The following is an 11,937-nucleotide window of genomic DNA, read 5'->3' as shown; positions in this document are numbered from 1 at the left end:
GATTCGAAATTGAGATCATGCTCTCTGTGAGAGAGCGTTCAGTCTCTTCCTATCATATGTTTTTATTGGTAAATCATCATAAGCCCATATGGAGAGAAAGATTCTCCATCGATGCCCTTCGAGGAAAAAAAATTATGTATGGCGCCGGCTTAGTCACAATGATGACTCAGCGCCAATAACCTTTTTTCACACTGGATCCTACAGCAAGCTCCAATGCTGGAAGGTACATCGGCTTCTTGTATACCTTCTCCATTCAGCCGCAGAGAGTGGAGCACACAGCTGAACGGAGCTACATGTTGGTAAAGTATCTGCGACAGATCCTGGGCGCACGGCGCGAGACCATCCGAATTCCTCTGCTCCAATTTGGCAGCCAGCCTTCCCGCATTACCCAACCTCGTGCCATAGTTGCAGAGCTCTTCTCCCTTCATTTATCGCATCGTTGTATCTCAATTAATCACGAGTCGTGACGCGCGAACAACTGTCATGAGTGAATTCGCTTCTTTCGGCGGCTCCGACGAGGAGTACGCTTCGGTGCGGAAGCACCAAGCTGAGGTGGTCAGTAGGCTCATGATGCGACAGTGCCGTCTACAAGCTATCGTCAACGTCCAAGACCCCCAATGCTGATGCTGCCAATTACAGGAAGCGGACCCCGATAACTTTGACAGCTGGGAAAATTATATCAAGTCTAGCGAGACTCTAGATGGTGGATTAAATCGCAATTCAAGCCCTCAGGCGCTGGCTACGTTTCGCGAAGCCTACGATCGTTTCCTGCACAAGTTCCCACTGCTGTTTGGATATTGGAAGAAATATGCGGATATGGAATTCAACATTGCCGGGCCGGAGTCAGCAGAGATGGTATGGCGATGGATTCTAGAACTCAAGATGCTAGTGCTGATACTGACCTGACGGCTGATAGGTCTATGAACGAGGCTGTGCTTGCATCACCAACTCCGTCGACTTGTGGACCGACTATTGTTCCTTCAAAATGGAAACGACACATGACCCCCAGATCGTCCGAGAGTAAGTATAGCATGATGGTTTCCTTCCCCTTAACAAGCCATCAACGCAGTATCCCTAGAGGTCGCGAGCATACCTCACGTTGCCTACTTTATCCTTGAGACCTTCACACGTCGCTGTCGATACATGTGCTGGTGAGATATGCCTTCAATGGCCCTACCACTTTCGGGATATTCTCTCACGCTATGCGCCAGGCTCTGTTGATGTCCTGCTTCTTATTCACAGCCTCCCTCTTATCGCCTTGATGCCGCTTACCCCCATCGATGACCTGAGAAATGGAGTTGCACTTTTTGTACTAGTTGCTTTCGTGGTCATACCCCTTCTTGTATTAAACCTCCCTTCCCCTATTGCCTATCCGTTTACGAGATATGTCGAGAATTGTGGAACTCTAACATCTTTGTCCAGCCTTTTTGAACGTGGAGCAAGCCTAGTTGGTCTCGATTTCCTTGCCCATCCTTTCTGGGACAAATATATTGAGTACGAAGAGCGGCAAGAAGCACAAGATCGCATTTATGCTATCCATGCTCGGGTAATTCGGATTCCAATGCACCAGTATGCTCGCTACTACGAGCGGTTTCGCAATCTTGCTCATACTCGGCCGTTGGCTGAGGTTGTGCCGGCTGACGTTCTCAGCCGGTTCCAAGCCGAGGTCGAGGCAGAATCAGCAGCTCAGGGTGGTGGTGCACGGCCCGAGCTGGAAATAGAACGGGACATTCGAGCCAAGATTGACGCCATGTACTACGAAGTCTTTACAGCCACTCAACAGGAAGTTTCCAAGAGATGGACCTACGAGTCGGAGATTAAACGACCGTATTTCCACGTCACCGAACTGGAGCACTCTCAGCTCAACAACTGGCGCAAGTATCTGGATTTTGAGGAAGCCGAAGGAGACTTCGACCGCGCAGTCTCATTGTACGAGCGATGCTTGGTGACTTGTGCCTTTTACGACGAGTTTTGGTTCCGATATGCTCGATGGATGGCTGCACAAGACGGTAAGGACGAGGAGGCACGCCACATCTACATTCGAGCATCCATTTTCGTACCGATCAGCAGACCCGGTATCCGAATGCAGTGGGCTTACTTCGAGGAGAGCTGTGGCAGAATTGACGTCGCCGCAGATATTCATGCAGCGATTCTTATGAAGCTGCCAGATTGTGTTGAAGTGGTTGTCTCATGGGCCCATCTGCAACGTCGTCAAAATGGACTTGATGCTGCTGTTCAGGTGTACCGAGACCAGATTGATGCGCCAACGGTGGATCTTTATACAAAGGCTGCTTTGGTGGCAGAATGGGCTCAGTTATTGTGGAAAGTTAAAGGTTCAGCCGAGGATGCTAGAGCCGTGTTCCTTAAAAACTCGCAGTGGTATGGCGACAGTCTTGCTTTTTGGGAGAAATGGTTTGAGTTTGAGTTGGACCAGTCTGCAACTGGCGACGAAGAAAATGAAACCGCCGAACGCATTAAGAGCGTGTTTGATGAGTTTCGCACGAAGAGCAGATTATCTGGGAGTGTCAAGCGGGAATTGGCTAGAGTTTACATGAACTACCTTGTCCAACGAGGCGGCAAGGACGCCATGACAGTTTTCTTGGAAGTGGACCGAGAAATGTTTGGGTGAGTTTTCTGACAATCTCGAATTTGCAAATCAAATAACTGACATTGCAAATAGACCTGCCTCAATATCCTCCAAGTCGGCTATCACTTCCAAGGAGAATGGCACCGCTGGCGGCGAGTTGGACGAAGCAAGCAGACGAAAGGCAGAAGCGAGGCTGCTTGCGTTTTATGAAACCCACACTGAGCCTAACACCGCAGCACAGGGTCCCGCAGACTTCAATTAATTTGATACAAGTCGTTGGGTCCATCGAAATGGACGAGGACAGCTTTTGTAGTGGATTATCACGCATCCACGCTGTACAATAACTCCTGGATATGATGGTGAGGCATCATGCATGCATACTAGTCGTCGGATGCTTGAAATATGAGATCCGACGTGGATGAGGGCTTATGTTATGAGCGTGGTCCGCGGTGGAGTGCCGCTTTCATGGCAGTCACCTTATCGGACCTCAGGTATTACGGGACTCATGCATGAAAGGGAATTTGCCAACCAAATAAAAACGACCTTGGATGGGATAGAGCATCAATTAAGGGTCTGGGTTAAGCGTCGCAATCGTAGTGATTAATAGTCATGTATGGCTACAAGTAGTGCTAAGATAGTATAATGAAAAAATAGAAATACGGTCCCGAGCACGCTAATTCGGGACTTTCTCTCTTTACATTGTGAGTATTCTTTTTTTTTTTTTTTTTTTTTTTTTTTTTTTTTTTTTTTTTTTTTTTTTTTTTTGGTATGGATTCATGGGTTTATCATTGCGTCCTACTGACGTGGATGAGGGTTCTTTATCTGGCAAAGACAACGAGCGGAGTTGAGTCCTGGCCTGCGAAGACAATTCTTTCAAGGAAAGGATGAAGTGGCGTAAGTAACGTCGGGTAGTTGCTGGTAACAGTTTAAATGTTGTCTTCTGACTTCACTCACGGATGAAAGTGAGCGGAAAGTGAACTGAGTTAAAGGGAAGGTGGGTAAGAAAGACAATACAAACGGGTGCCAGCTTGTGTTTGCCTCTCAGAATTGTGTCATGTCAGCCGCTCATCTCACTGTTTGCTTGGAGGATGAAATTATATTTAGTTGGTTAGTCTCCTCTTTGCTCCTTCTTTCTTTCCTCCTTCAACATCGAGCAGCATCTCGTTCCCTTTCGCGTCTTCTTCCGTTTCCAGCCCCTTTGGCCACATTTTCTACTTCTTTGAACTATCAATTCTGGACCTGCTCGTCTAATCTTGATTACTTCCCTGTAGTGCTCCGAGATGGTGGGAAAAGGAGGGGTGCAAGGCGGCAAGGCGCTTACAAGCCCCGATCGTCTTCACAAGATTGATCAGCTCCGAGAGAAGAATGTAGGGACGCACATGCCTCTACCACAACTTGTGGTCGTTGGCGATCAAAGTTCCGGCAAGTCATCGCTTTTGGAAAGTCTGACTGGCATTCCTTTCCCAAATGGTCAGGGTCTTTGTACACGATATGCTACGCAGATTACGCACCGTCGCGATCGTGTGGAGGACATCACCATACGCATTATTCCTGGCCCTGACTCTACTGACGAAGACGTGGCTCGTTTGTCGGGTTATCACCGCAGTGTGAAGAACACTGATGAATTGCTTGTTCAGTTCGAGTCAATTTTGATCGAGGTGAGCAAGTACACTATGATTTTATGAACGTCTGGCTAATGGAAATTTTGACTTCAAGGTTAATGCTGCCATGGGGATCAAGACCAAGTTGAACCCGGAAGGCAAGAAGACTTTCAGCCAGGACGTGCTGAAGATAGAAAAGTGTGGCCCTACAGAAGATTATCTGACCGTCATCGATGTTCCTGGAATATTTCGTAACACTGAAGAAGGTGTTACAACTGAGAGAGACAAGTCGCTTGTTCTTGACATGGTCAAGGGCTACATTGAGCAAGAAAGGACCATCATTCTCGCCGTTCTCCCAAGCACTGTCGATATCATGACGCAAGAAATTCTCAATTTGTCCGAGAAATATGACAAATCTGGAGAGCGAACACTGGGCGTACTTACCAAGCCTGATTTGCTGACTGAACGCAGCACTAAATCTGTGATCTGTGACTTGGTCAATGGGAAGAAAAGGCCACTTAACCTTGGTTACTATGTTGTGAGAAACCGGGGTGCAGACGAGGACAGCAACGATGGCCTAGCTTCGAAACGAAGGGAGGAGATGTTCAAGGAAGAGCCTTGGTGCCATCTTCCACCTGAGCGTGTCGGGATAATTGCGTTGCGGGAACGTTTGCAAGAGCTGTTGGGTCAAATCACTGACCGAGCTTTTCCCAAGCTTCGCACAGAAGCCAAGAAATTGCTCGCCGATTGCAACAAGTCACTTGAGGCCCTCGGATTTTCCAGACAAACGGAGCGTGAGCAACAGCAGTATCTCTGTGAAGTTGCCGCACAGTTTCAAAGGACCGTACGAGATGCTCTAGAGGCCAATTATTCGTCTCAAAGTGCGCTTGAAAACAAAGAGTTACGCCTCATCACACGTGTCATCAACATGACAGACGAATTCAACATCGAATTCACAAACTCCTCTCACTCCCATTGTTTTCAGAAAGAAGACGGCGCTCAGTCAGCCCCGCAGACCAAGGAGCACCAGGAGTCTAGCCAGGACCTCGATCCCACAAAGTTCCCCGAGCTGAATGATATAGTAGATGTTGATTTGGCTCCTACAGCTCCTCAAGGAGACATCTTGAAATGGATCAAATGCACATACCGTGGATCTCGTGGCGTTGAGCTGGGCACATTTGGCCCTAGTCTTCTCTCTAGTGCATTTCGAGAGCAGTCTACAAGCTGGGGCCCATTGACCAAAGTTTATCTTAGCAAAATCATTCTTGTAATCCATCGCTTCATCCTGAGAGTTCTTGCACTGAGTTGCGCGGACACGAAGGTTCTTGAAGAGATCAAGTCCTTCATCACCTCTGAGCTTCTGGACCGGTACCAAGCTGGGATGGAGCAGGCGATGCTTCTTGTGAGCCTTGAGAGGGATAAGAAACCGTACACGTTGAACAGCGCCTTCAATACTGAACTTGATGGATCGCGAAGCCAGCGCGTCCTCAATCCGCTTAAAAGGAAAGCCAGCATTTTCAACAACGACGTCAAATACGTGAATCTCGAGGAAATCAAGACCGTTGTAACAAAAAAATCGAATTTGCAGAACGCCCACGAAGACATCCACGATATCCTGCAGTCATACTACAAAGTTGCCCGAGAACGATTCGTCGACAATGTCTACCGTCATGCAGTCGACCATTGCTTGTTGACTGGGCCGATGAGCCCCCTGTTGCTCTTTACGGAGAAATGGGTTCTCAGTCTCGATGAGGAGAAACTCAATTGCATCGCAGGAGAGTCCCGTTCGGTTCGAGAGAAGCGAGAACAGCTAAGGAAGAAGGTCCAAGACCTCCAGAGTGCCTTGAAAATTCTGCGTTAGTTGACTAGGGGAAGGGTTTATGTGGTGGAATGTTGGAATCCACCAGAGACCTTTGGATTTCTTAGGATGAGGGCCACAAATATCTGGCGTTGCTTAGTTGTGTGCGGAAGCTTGTTGTCCGGAGGAATTTCGTCACTTGTTGCTACTGTTGCTTGTCAGGATGCTTAGAAGTCGAGAGGAACGGTTGCGTAGTGTGTCTGTTGTCGCCAATGCTAATTGAGAACTTTGTGAGCTATGTTCTCGGGTAGCAATGCAATGCTGGTAGTCTGATTACTTTGATGGCTTCCTTGTAATTGTGACTGATGGGTTTGCGTGACTATTCTGCCCCTTTCACGTTTGCTCCATGATTTGTCTTGAATAACCATACTCACTACCACATGAGCCTCTGCTTTTTGCTTTTTATATACAATTAATCGCATTTTACTTGCCAAATAGTTTCTCAATATACATCAATTTCGACTTTCAGCTATCCATTGTGTGGAAAGTGCCATACTCCTAGCATATCTGTTGCCAGCATGAAAATGCCATCTTGCCAGTCTTTGTTTTAGGAACTCAAAGAGCCCTGGAAATGTCCCGGAGTGAGAAGGAAGCTGGAGGGGACTCGGTTCACTTTAATTGAACTTTGTATATATCCAGATACAAGTGCCTTTCCGTAAAGTCCTGCAAGCAATGCCGTCTGCTGTAGACTTGATTTCCATTGTCATGCCTTCTACGAGATAGATGACTCATTAAAGAGTCATTATTTTATCCCTGAGGTCATTTCGGTTCCAATCTTTCAGAGCTCATCTGTTTCTCTTCTTCGACCACCTGTGACTTTGCTCCCGGGCAATGACTCATACGTTACACACACAAACACCTCTGTCATTTGAACGTTCTCAATGGTGCCCACGCGCCACAGCTCCTCCATGACTTTCTCATCACCCTCAGTGCAAACACAACAAACCCGCGAAACAACCCTCCGCCCGCCCGCCTCCATGAGTAGAATACTGCTATCGTGGCACCGCCTTCTGGGCCTTTCGTCACAACGTCCCTCGTGGTACGAGGCTCGTCTGCGGGAAGAACTGGCCGAGAGACGGGAAGCTCAAACGGCGCTCCAAAGACTGAGCGAGACATGCGATGTCTTCTACATTCTCGGCAGAGCACGGCACGACGGCTACCCGCTGCGACGGGCTCCCGCCTTCAGTCACAGACACCCTCCGGTCTATGCCTACATGATGTCGAAGTACACCCTACGCTGGATGTTCTACCAAATCGCCGCCTTGCTTTGTGGCTCGCCTCGCTTCCGCCAAGTGAGGGAGGTGGTGAACCCGGCGCGCGATTCCAAACTTCGCGAGGTTGCAGCGCGCCATGAGATTGAACCTGATAAGTTTGAGCGGGTGTGCCGCTGCTTACGACGTGTGTGGCCCCTTCTCCCATAGAGACTAATTATCCCGTCTCACGCTTCTCACTCTCGACTTTTGGCATTTGTTTTCGTTGTGGAAACTTGGTCCGAGCTGGCTTGCAGATCAAACAAACGCTGAATGCGCCTAGCAAAGGCGACTGTTTGTTAAATGCCATTTGACAAACCCGCATGATATCCTGAATTCGCTAAACACGAGAAGCGGGAAGAATTGCGCAATGGCTTCCGATGATGGTGGGCAAACGGCAAGTCTTTCCCGTTTACTCTGGATCAACGGTAGCAGTCTATCATTGTACCCTGACAGGCGCTGTTTGCTCGCCCTTGCTACTACATTTGTTGTTGGCTTATATATCTGCATCTAGCCCATCCCATGAGGACGAGAACGATGTAACTTGTTCCTCAGATACATCGTATGCATATTTTGTTACTCGATTTATTGGATTCTTTACACTTGAAAACTTGAGACAATCGTTCAGACAATGGACCGCTCTTCTCCCCAACCGCTTACTTCGGAACCCAGGCCAAAGTTACCTGCGGATAAGAAACCTGCGGTAATTGGGCTTTACGGATTGCCAGGTTCGGGAAAGTCGTTTCTTTTGAAGGAGTTGCGGAAGCATCTCAATCATTGTGAATACGAATTTTACGAAGGCTCTGAGATGATTTCGTCCCTTGCCCCTGGCGGGCTGGAGGGATTCCAGAAACTTGACGAGGCCATGGCAAATTACTGGCGAGCACAAGCAATTGATCAGATTGCTCATGAATCCCGCCAAAGCGGGAAAACAGCAATAGTGACAGGGCATTTCATGTTCCGAACCAAAGGACACTACAAGGCTGTGTATACGTCGAATGACATGGCCACCTATGCCCACATCATATATCTGAACATATCAGCTAAAACCCTATATAGTCAACGACAAGAAGATACAAATAGGGTGCGCCAATTCTTGTCTATGCAGGATTTGGAGACGTGGCAGCGAACTGAGATGGAGGAGTTATCCCGTCTCTGTCAGGAACATGGCATTCTCTTCTCTCGCCTGGCTGAACAACCAGACAACCAACTCTTTACTGCCTTGAGGCTGATACAATTTTCACACCGAGTTTCCACCGTGCCGAACATGGTTCGCGTCGACGCTAGGATCGGTGAGATTCTATCCGGCCAAAATAACTTGCAAACGATGCTTGTAGTCGATGCAGACAAAACCATATCTACAGAAGACACAGGAAAGACGTTTTGGAACGCCCGGGGCTCGCTTGAAAAGTTGTTTGGCGGCCCGCTGGGTTATTCTGAGGCTGCATTTCTCCAGGCAGTGCTTCTGTACGAAGAAGCAGCCGACGAAGAGGAATTCGAGCGCATGTGCGACAGTGTGGCGTCCAGAACCAGGATTCATGCGGAGTTCAAGGCGCTTTTTGAAATGATGGCAACTGAAGATCATGTAGGTGCTGTCGTCGTGACTTGCGGTATTCGGCGAGTTTGGGAGAAGGTACTGGAGAGAGAAGGACTGTCCCAAACAGTCAAGGTCATTGGGGGTGCGAGGATTTCAGATGACATGGTTGTTACGGCGGAGGTGAAGGCTCAGATTGTTTCGAGACTGCAGCGCAGGGAGAATCTCCGTGTTTGGGCCATTGGTGATAGCCCCCTGGACCTGCCCATGCTCGAGGCGGCCGATGAAGCCATTGTTGTCACTGGCGAGGAGCAAAACAGGAGTCGCAGCATGGATAATGCGCTCCTGGAAGCCATCGAGGCCAGAGGGCTCAGAGTGCGACAAGTCCTGCTGCCGAGTAACGTCTCCCCACGACTCACGGATGCCGTGCTTGCTCAAATTCGTCTTACCGACGAGGAATTTCTGGACGCCATCTTTTCTCGTCGGCGTCGTCTACACCCGAATGTTTGGCACGCCACTGGAGGGAACGCTGCCAAGTTGCTCATGTCCCCGACTCGAGATGCCATGGTCGCCGGCCCGACGTTGAGGAAAGCCCACGCCAGCGTAGGGCTCCATCTTGCCTGGGGATTCCTGTCGGAGCTGCTGGGGGTCGAGGAGTATCCCATGCAGCATGTGCAAGGCCATCAGGTCATGGGCCACCGCCTCCGACATGAGCGAGAGACTACCATTGTTGCCCTGATGCGCGGCGGTGAGCCCCTGGCTTTGGGGTTGAATGAAGCTTTGCCTCTTGCCATGTTTGTTCATGCTACCTCCCCGGACGACATTCAAAGAGACCATATCGAGAACCAAAAGACCGTGGTCCTTGTTGATTCCGTGGTCAACAGCGGCAAAACATTGATCGAGTTCATCGAACGAACGCGCAACTTGCGCAAGGATATACGCATCGTCGTTGTGGCAGGCGTGGTCCAAACAGATGCCGTCATGCAGGAGCACGCGCTTGCCGGCGCTATAGAGCAGCATGGCGTTCATATTGGAGCGCTTCGTCTGTCGGAGAATAAGTTTACCGGATTCAAGGGTACGGATACCGGCCACCGCCTATTCAATACGACGCACATGGCTTAGCTCTGGACACGCGTGTATGAGAGAGGCTCTTTGTGTGGGCTCAATGAAGACGGCTGTACGAGGCTTCCCCCTCTGACTGTGAGATTGGTTGTTCAGCACGAAAGGCTGGTCCAGTTTGTCCAAGGGGCATGAAGGTTGGGGTTGCGGCTGTTGAAAGGGAGAATGGCGTAGTGAAATACTGATGTGAAAGATTGATACAGAATAAATCGGAAAACGGACACTCATATAGCTGCGCAGTCGGTGAATGCATGTAGTAGACGGCCTTTCCATCGTCGTGATGCAAGAGTGTTTGTGAGAGGGCATGTGAGCACAAAGAGCCAATCTTGCACATGTCAAAGGCTGAGGCTCACTCGAGTGCCGGTCTTTTGTGTCGATTTTTCACGAGATGCCACCTGACCAAGACTGGCGTCGAATCCTTCTTGAATCTTTCGTCCTTGTATTGAAGACCCCAATGACAGAATCTGTTGATGATGGCCACTCGACGGATCGTGAGGGCTGATTGTACAACAGCATCGACACAAGTATGACTAGGCATGTGAGGCGCCGCGTTGAACATGCAGCTTAGAATTGTCAGAACAATCTTTATGACCAACGATGAACTCATTTAAGATTGCATGATATATCCTTAATTGCGTCAACATGGTTGCGCTCGTATGTAGTGAATACTACCAAGCGGGCTCAAACTCAATGACGCCTTTGTTGAGCAGGCCGGCCCCGGTGCCTCATCAATGTAAAGCACCCTGACAGAGGGAAATATATTACGCCCTTTGAGGATATGGGCTGAAGAATTCCTTCCTTTTAGTGTACCCTCACTGCTTTGGGGACCTGCACGGCCTGAAGAATAAAAGGCAGGGAGACAAAGCACAACGTCATGAGATTTTCAACAAGAATGAGCGGGCAGTCCGTCTTTGTGTCTTTGTCGCACCAAGTCACTACGGCGACATTGGAAAACAATCTTTATGCGCACAAATCCAGCATTTAAACAGATTTATGCCTCCCTTCCTCGCAGCAAGGCACACACTCCATGCGCTCCGTCATCAACATTATACTACACCGAGTCGCCCGCTGGTCGGGGGCAACACTTCAACACGCGCAGCTCAGCATGCAACGAATAAAGAGCAAGTTTGCTGCTACCTGGCCCTGTTCCTCCCCGCATCTGTACTGACCGGCCACAGACGCATTCGCAAAGCGAAAGATTGAGCTTTCTTCCCTGGATTCCAGGAAGCTCATCGCCGACGCCCGGTTGATGAAGCTTGCGCCCAAAACAGACGGCAAGGGCGCTGAAAAGTGCCCCCCATTATCATACTTGTTCGAAGCATGGGACGGTGAAGATTGCAAACATGCCAATGTGGTCGTTACGGTGGAAGTTACAGCAGATAACAAGCGCTCTCTCAAAGAGTACAACGACCGCATTCTCGAATGCTTCGGCGAGGGCCGCCGTGACAGGAAGGAGAAGAAAAAGGGAGCCAGCAAGTTCTTGAGCAGCAGACGCGGCGTCAGGTCGACATTTCGACGTGTGTTTTTGCGCGCTGCTTGGACTTGAAGCACGGGGACTTGGGCTTGGATATTGGTAGCGGCTGGCTGGCTGGCTGCAGTTTGTGGACGACGGTCAATTGGGAGCATTTGGGTAATGGTCTTTTTTGAAATGAACACTGTATGATAACGCGTATCTGGCTTTTGGAGCCGGGGTGCCCCGTGTCATGTGCGATTTGCACAACTGGACATGGGAGGTCTGTCTCGTGGGGTTTTGTCGAGAGGCATCATAAGCTGCTGCTCAGGGTGGTTGCACGGCGCAAGGCAGAAACGAATTACACTGAGAAAGAGTGAGCTTCGTGGAGATGATGTCTGTCCTGCTTCCGTTTGTCTTGTTTGCTGGACTGGGGAGATGTGAGGGTCGCATTGATGTGTGACGGAGATGGGAGTTATTTTTACTCCGTGGCATGATACGTGCCCTCTGCCGCCTCCCAAAATTCGACAGTTTGTTG

At 49.4% G+C, this 11,937-nt stretch overlaps 4 protein-coding genes across 5 annotated transcripts; all 4 read left to right on the top strand.

Moving 5' to 3' along the window:
- The first annotated feature begins 244 nt into the window (after positions 1-244).
- J3458_003577 (uncharacterized protein) lies at positions 245-3,254 on the top strand. 2 transcript variants are annotated; one of them, XM_066117842.1, is made up of 4 exons: positions 245-555; positions 640-1,342; positions 1,423-2,625; positions 2,681-3,254. In XM_066117842.1, exons 3-4 carry the CDS (start codon positions 1,562-1,564, stop codon positions 2,847-2,849), a joined length of 1,233 nt encoding a protein of 410 aa, XP_065977634.1. In that variant the 5' UTR covers positions 245-555; positions 640-1,342; positions 1,423-1,561; the 3' UTR covers positions 2,850-3,254. The 2 variants fall into 2 exon arrangements, with proteins under 2 accessions (XP_065977634.1, XP_065977633.1); XM_066117841.1 differs by having other exon boundaries at positions 555-855; positions 917-1,020.
- Positions 3,255-3,867: 613 nt separating this feature from the next.
- J3458_003576 (uncharacterized protein) lies at positions 3,868-6,170 on the top strand (the record flags this gene model as incomplete). Its single annotated transcript, XM_007808688.2, has 2 exons — positions 3,868-4,245; positions 4,304-6,170. 2 exons carry the CDS (start codon positions 3,868-3,870, stop codon positions 6,047-6,049), a joined length of 2,124 nt encoding a protein of 707 aa, XP_007806879.2. The 3' UTR covers positions 6,050-6,170.
- Positions 6,171-6,927: 757 nt separating this feature from the next.
- On the top strand, positions 6,928-9,952 carry J3458_003575 (uncharacterized protein; the record flags this gene model as incomplete). Its single annotated transcript, XM_007808689.2, has 2 exons — positions 6,928-7,427; positions 7,969-9,952. 2 exons carry the CDS (start codon positions 6,928-6,930, stop codon positions 9,950-9,952), a joined length of 2,484 nt encoding a protein of 827 aa, XP_007806880.2.
- Positions 9,953-10,591: 639 nt separating this feature from the next.
- On the top strand, positions 10,592-11,693 carry J3458_003574 (uncharacterized protein; the record flags this gene model as incomplete). Its single annotated transcript, XM_066117840.1, has 2 exons — positions 10,592-10,607; positions 11,128-11,693. The coding sequence occupies 2 exons, from the start codon at positions 10,592-10,594 to the stop codon at positions 11,493-11,495; spliced, it is 384 nt and encodes a 127-aa protein (XP_065977632.1). The 3' UTR covers positions 11,496-11,693.
- Positions 11,694-11,937: the final 244 nt, after the last annotated feature.

Source organism: Metarhizium acridum (assembly GCF_019434415.1).
Source record: "Metarhizium acridum strain ARSEF 324 chromosome Unknown scaffold_13, whole genome shotgun sequence".
Classification (NCBI taxonomy): domain Eukaryota; kingdom Fungi; phylum Ascomycota; class Sordariomycetes; order Hypocreales; family Clavicipitaceae; genus Metarhizium; species Metarhizium acridum.
Note: the sequence above shows the minus strand (reverse complement) of the source record. Positions and strands in the feature narration are given on the sequence as shown.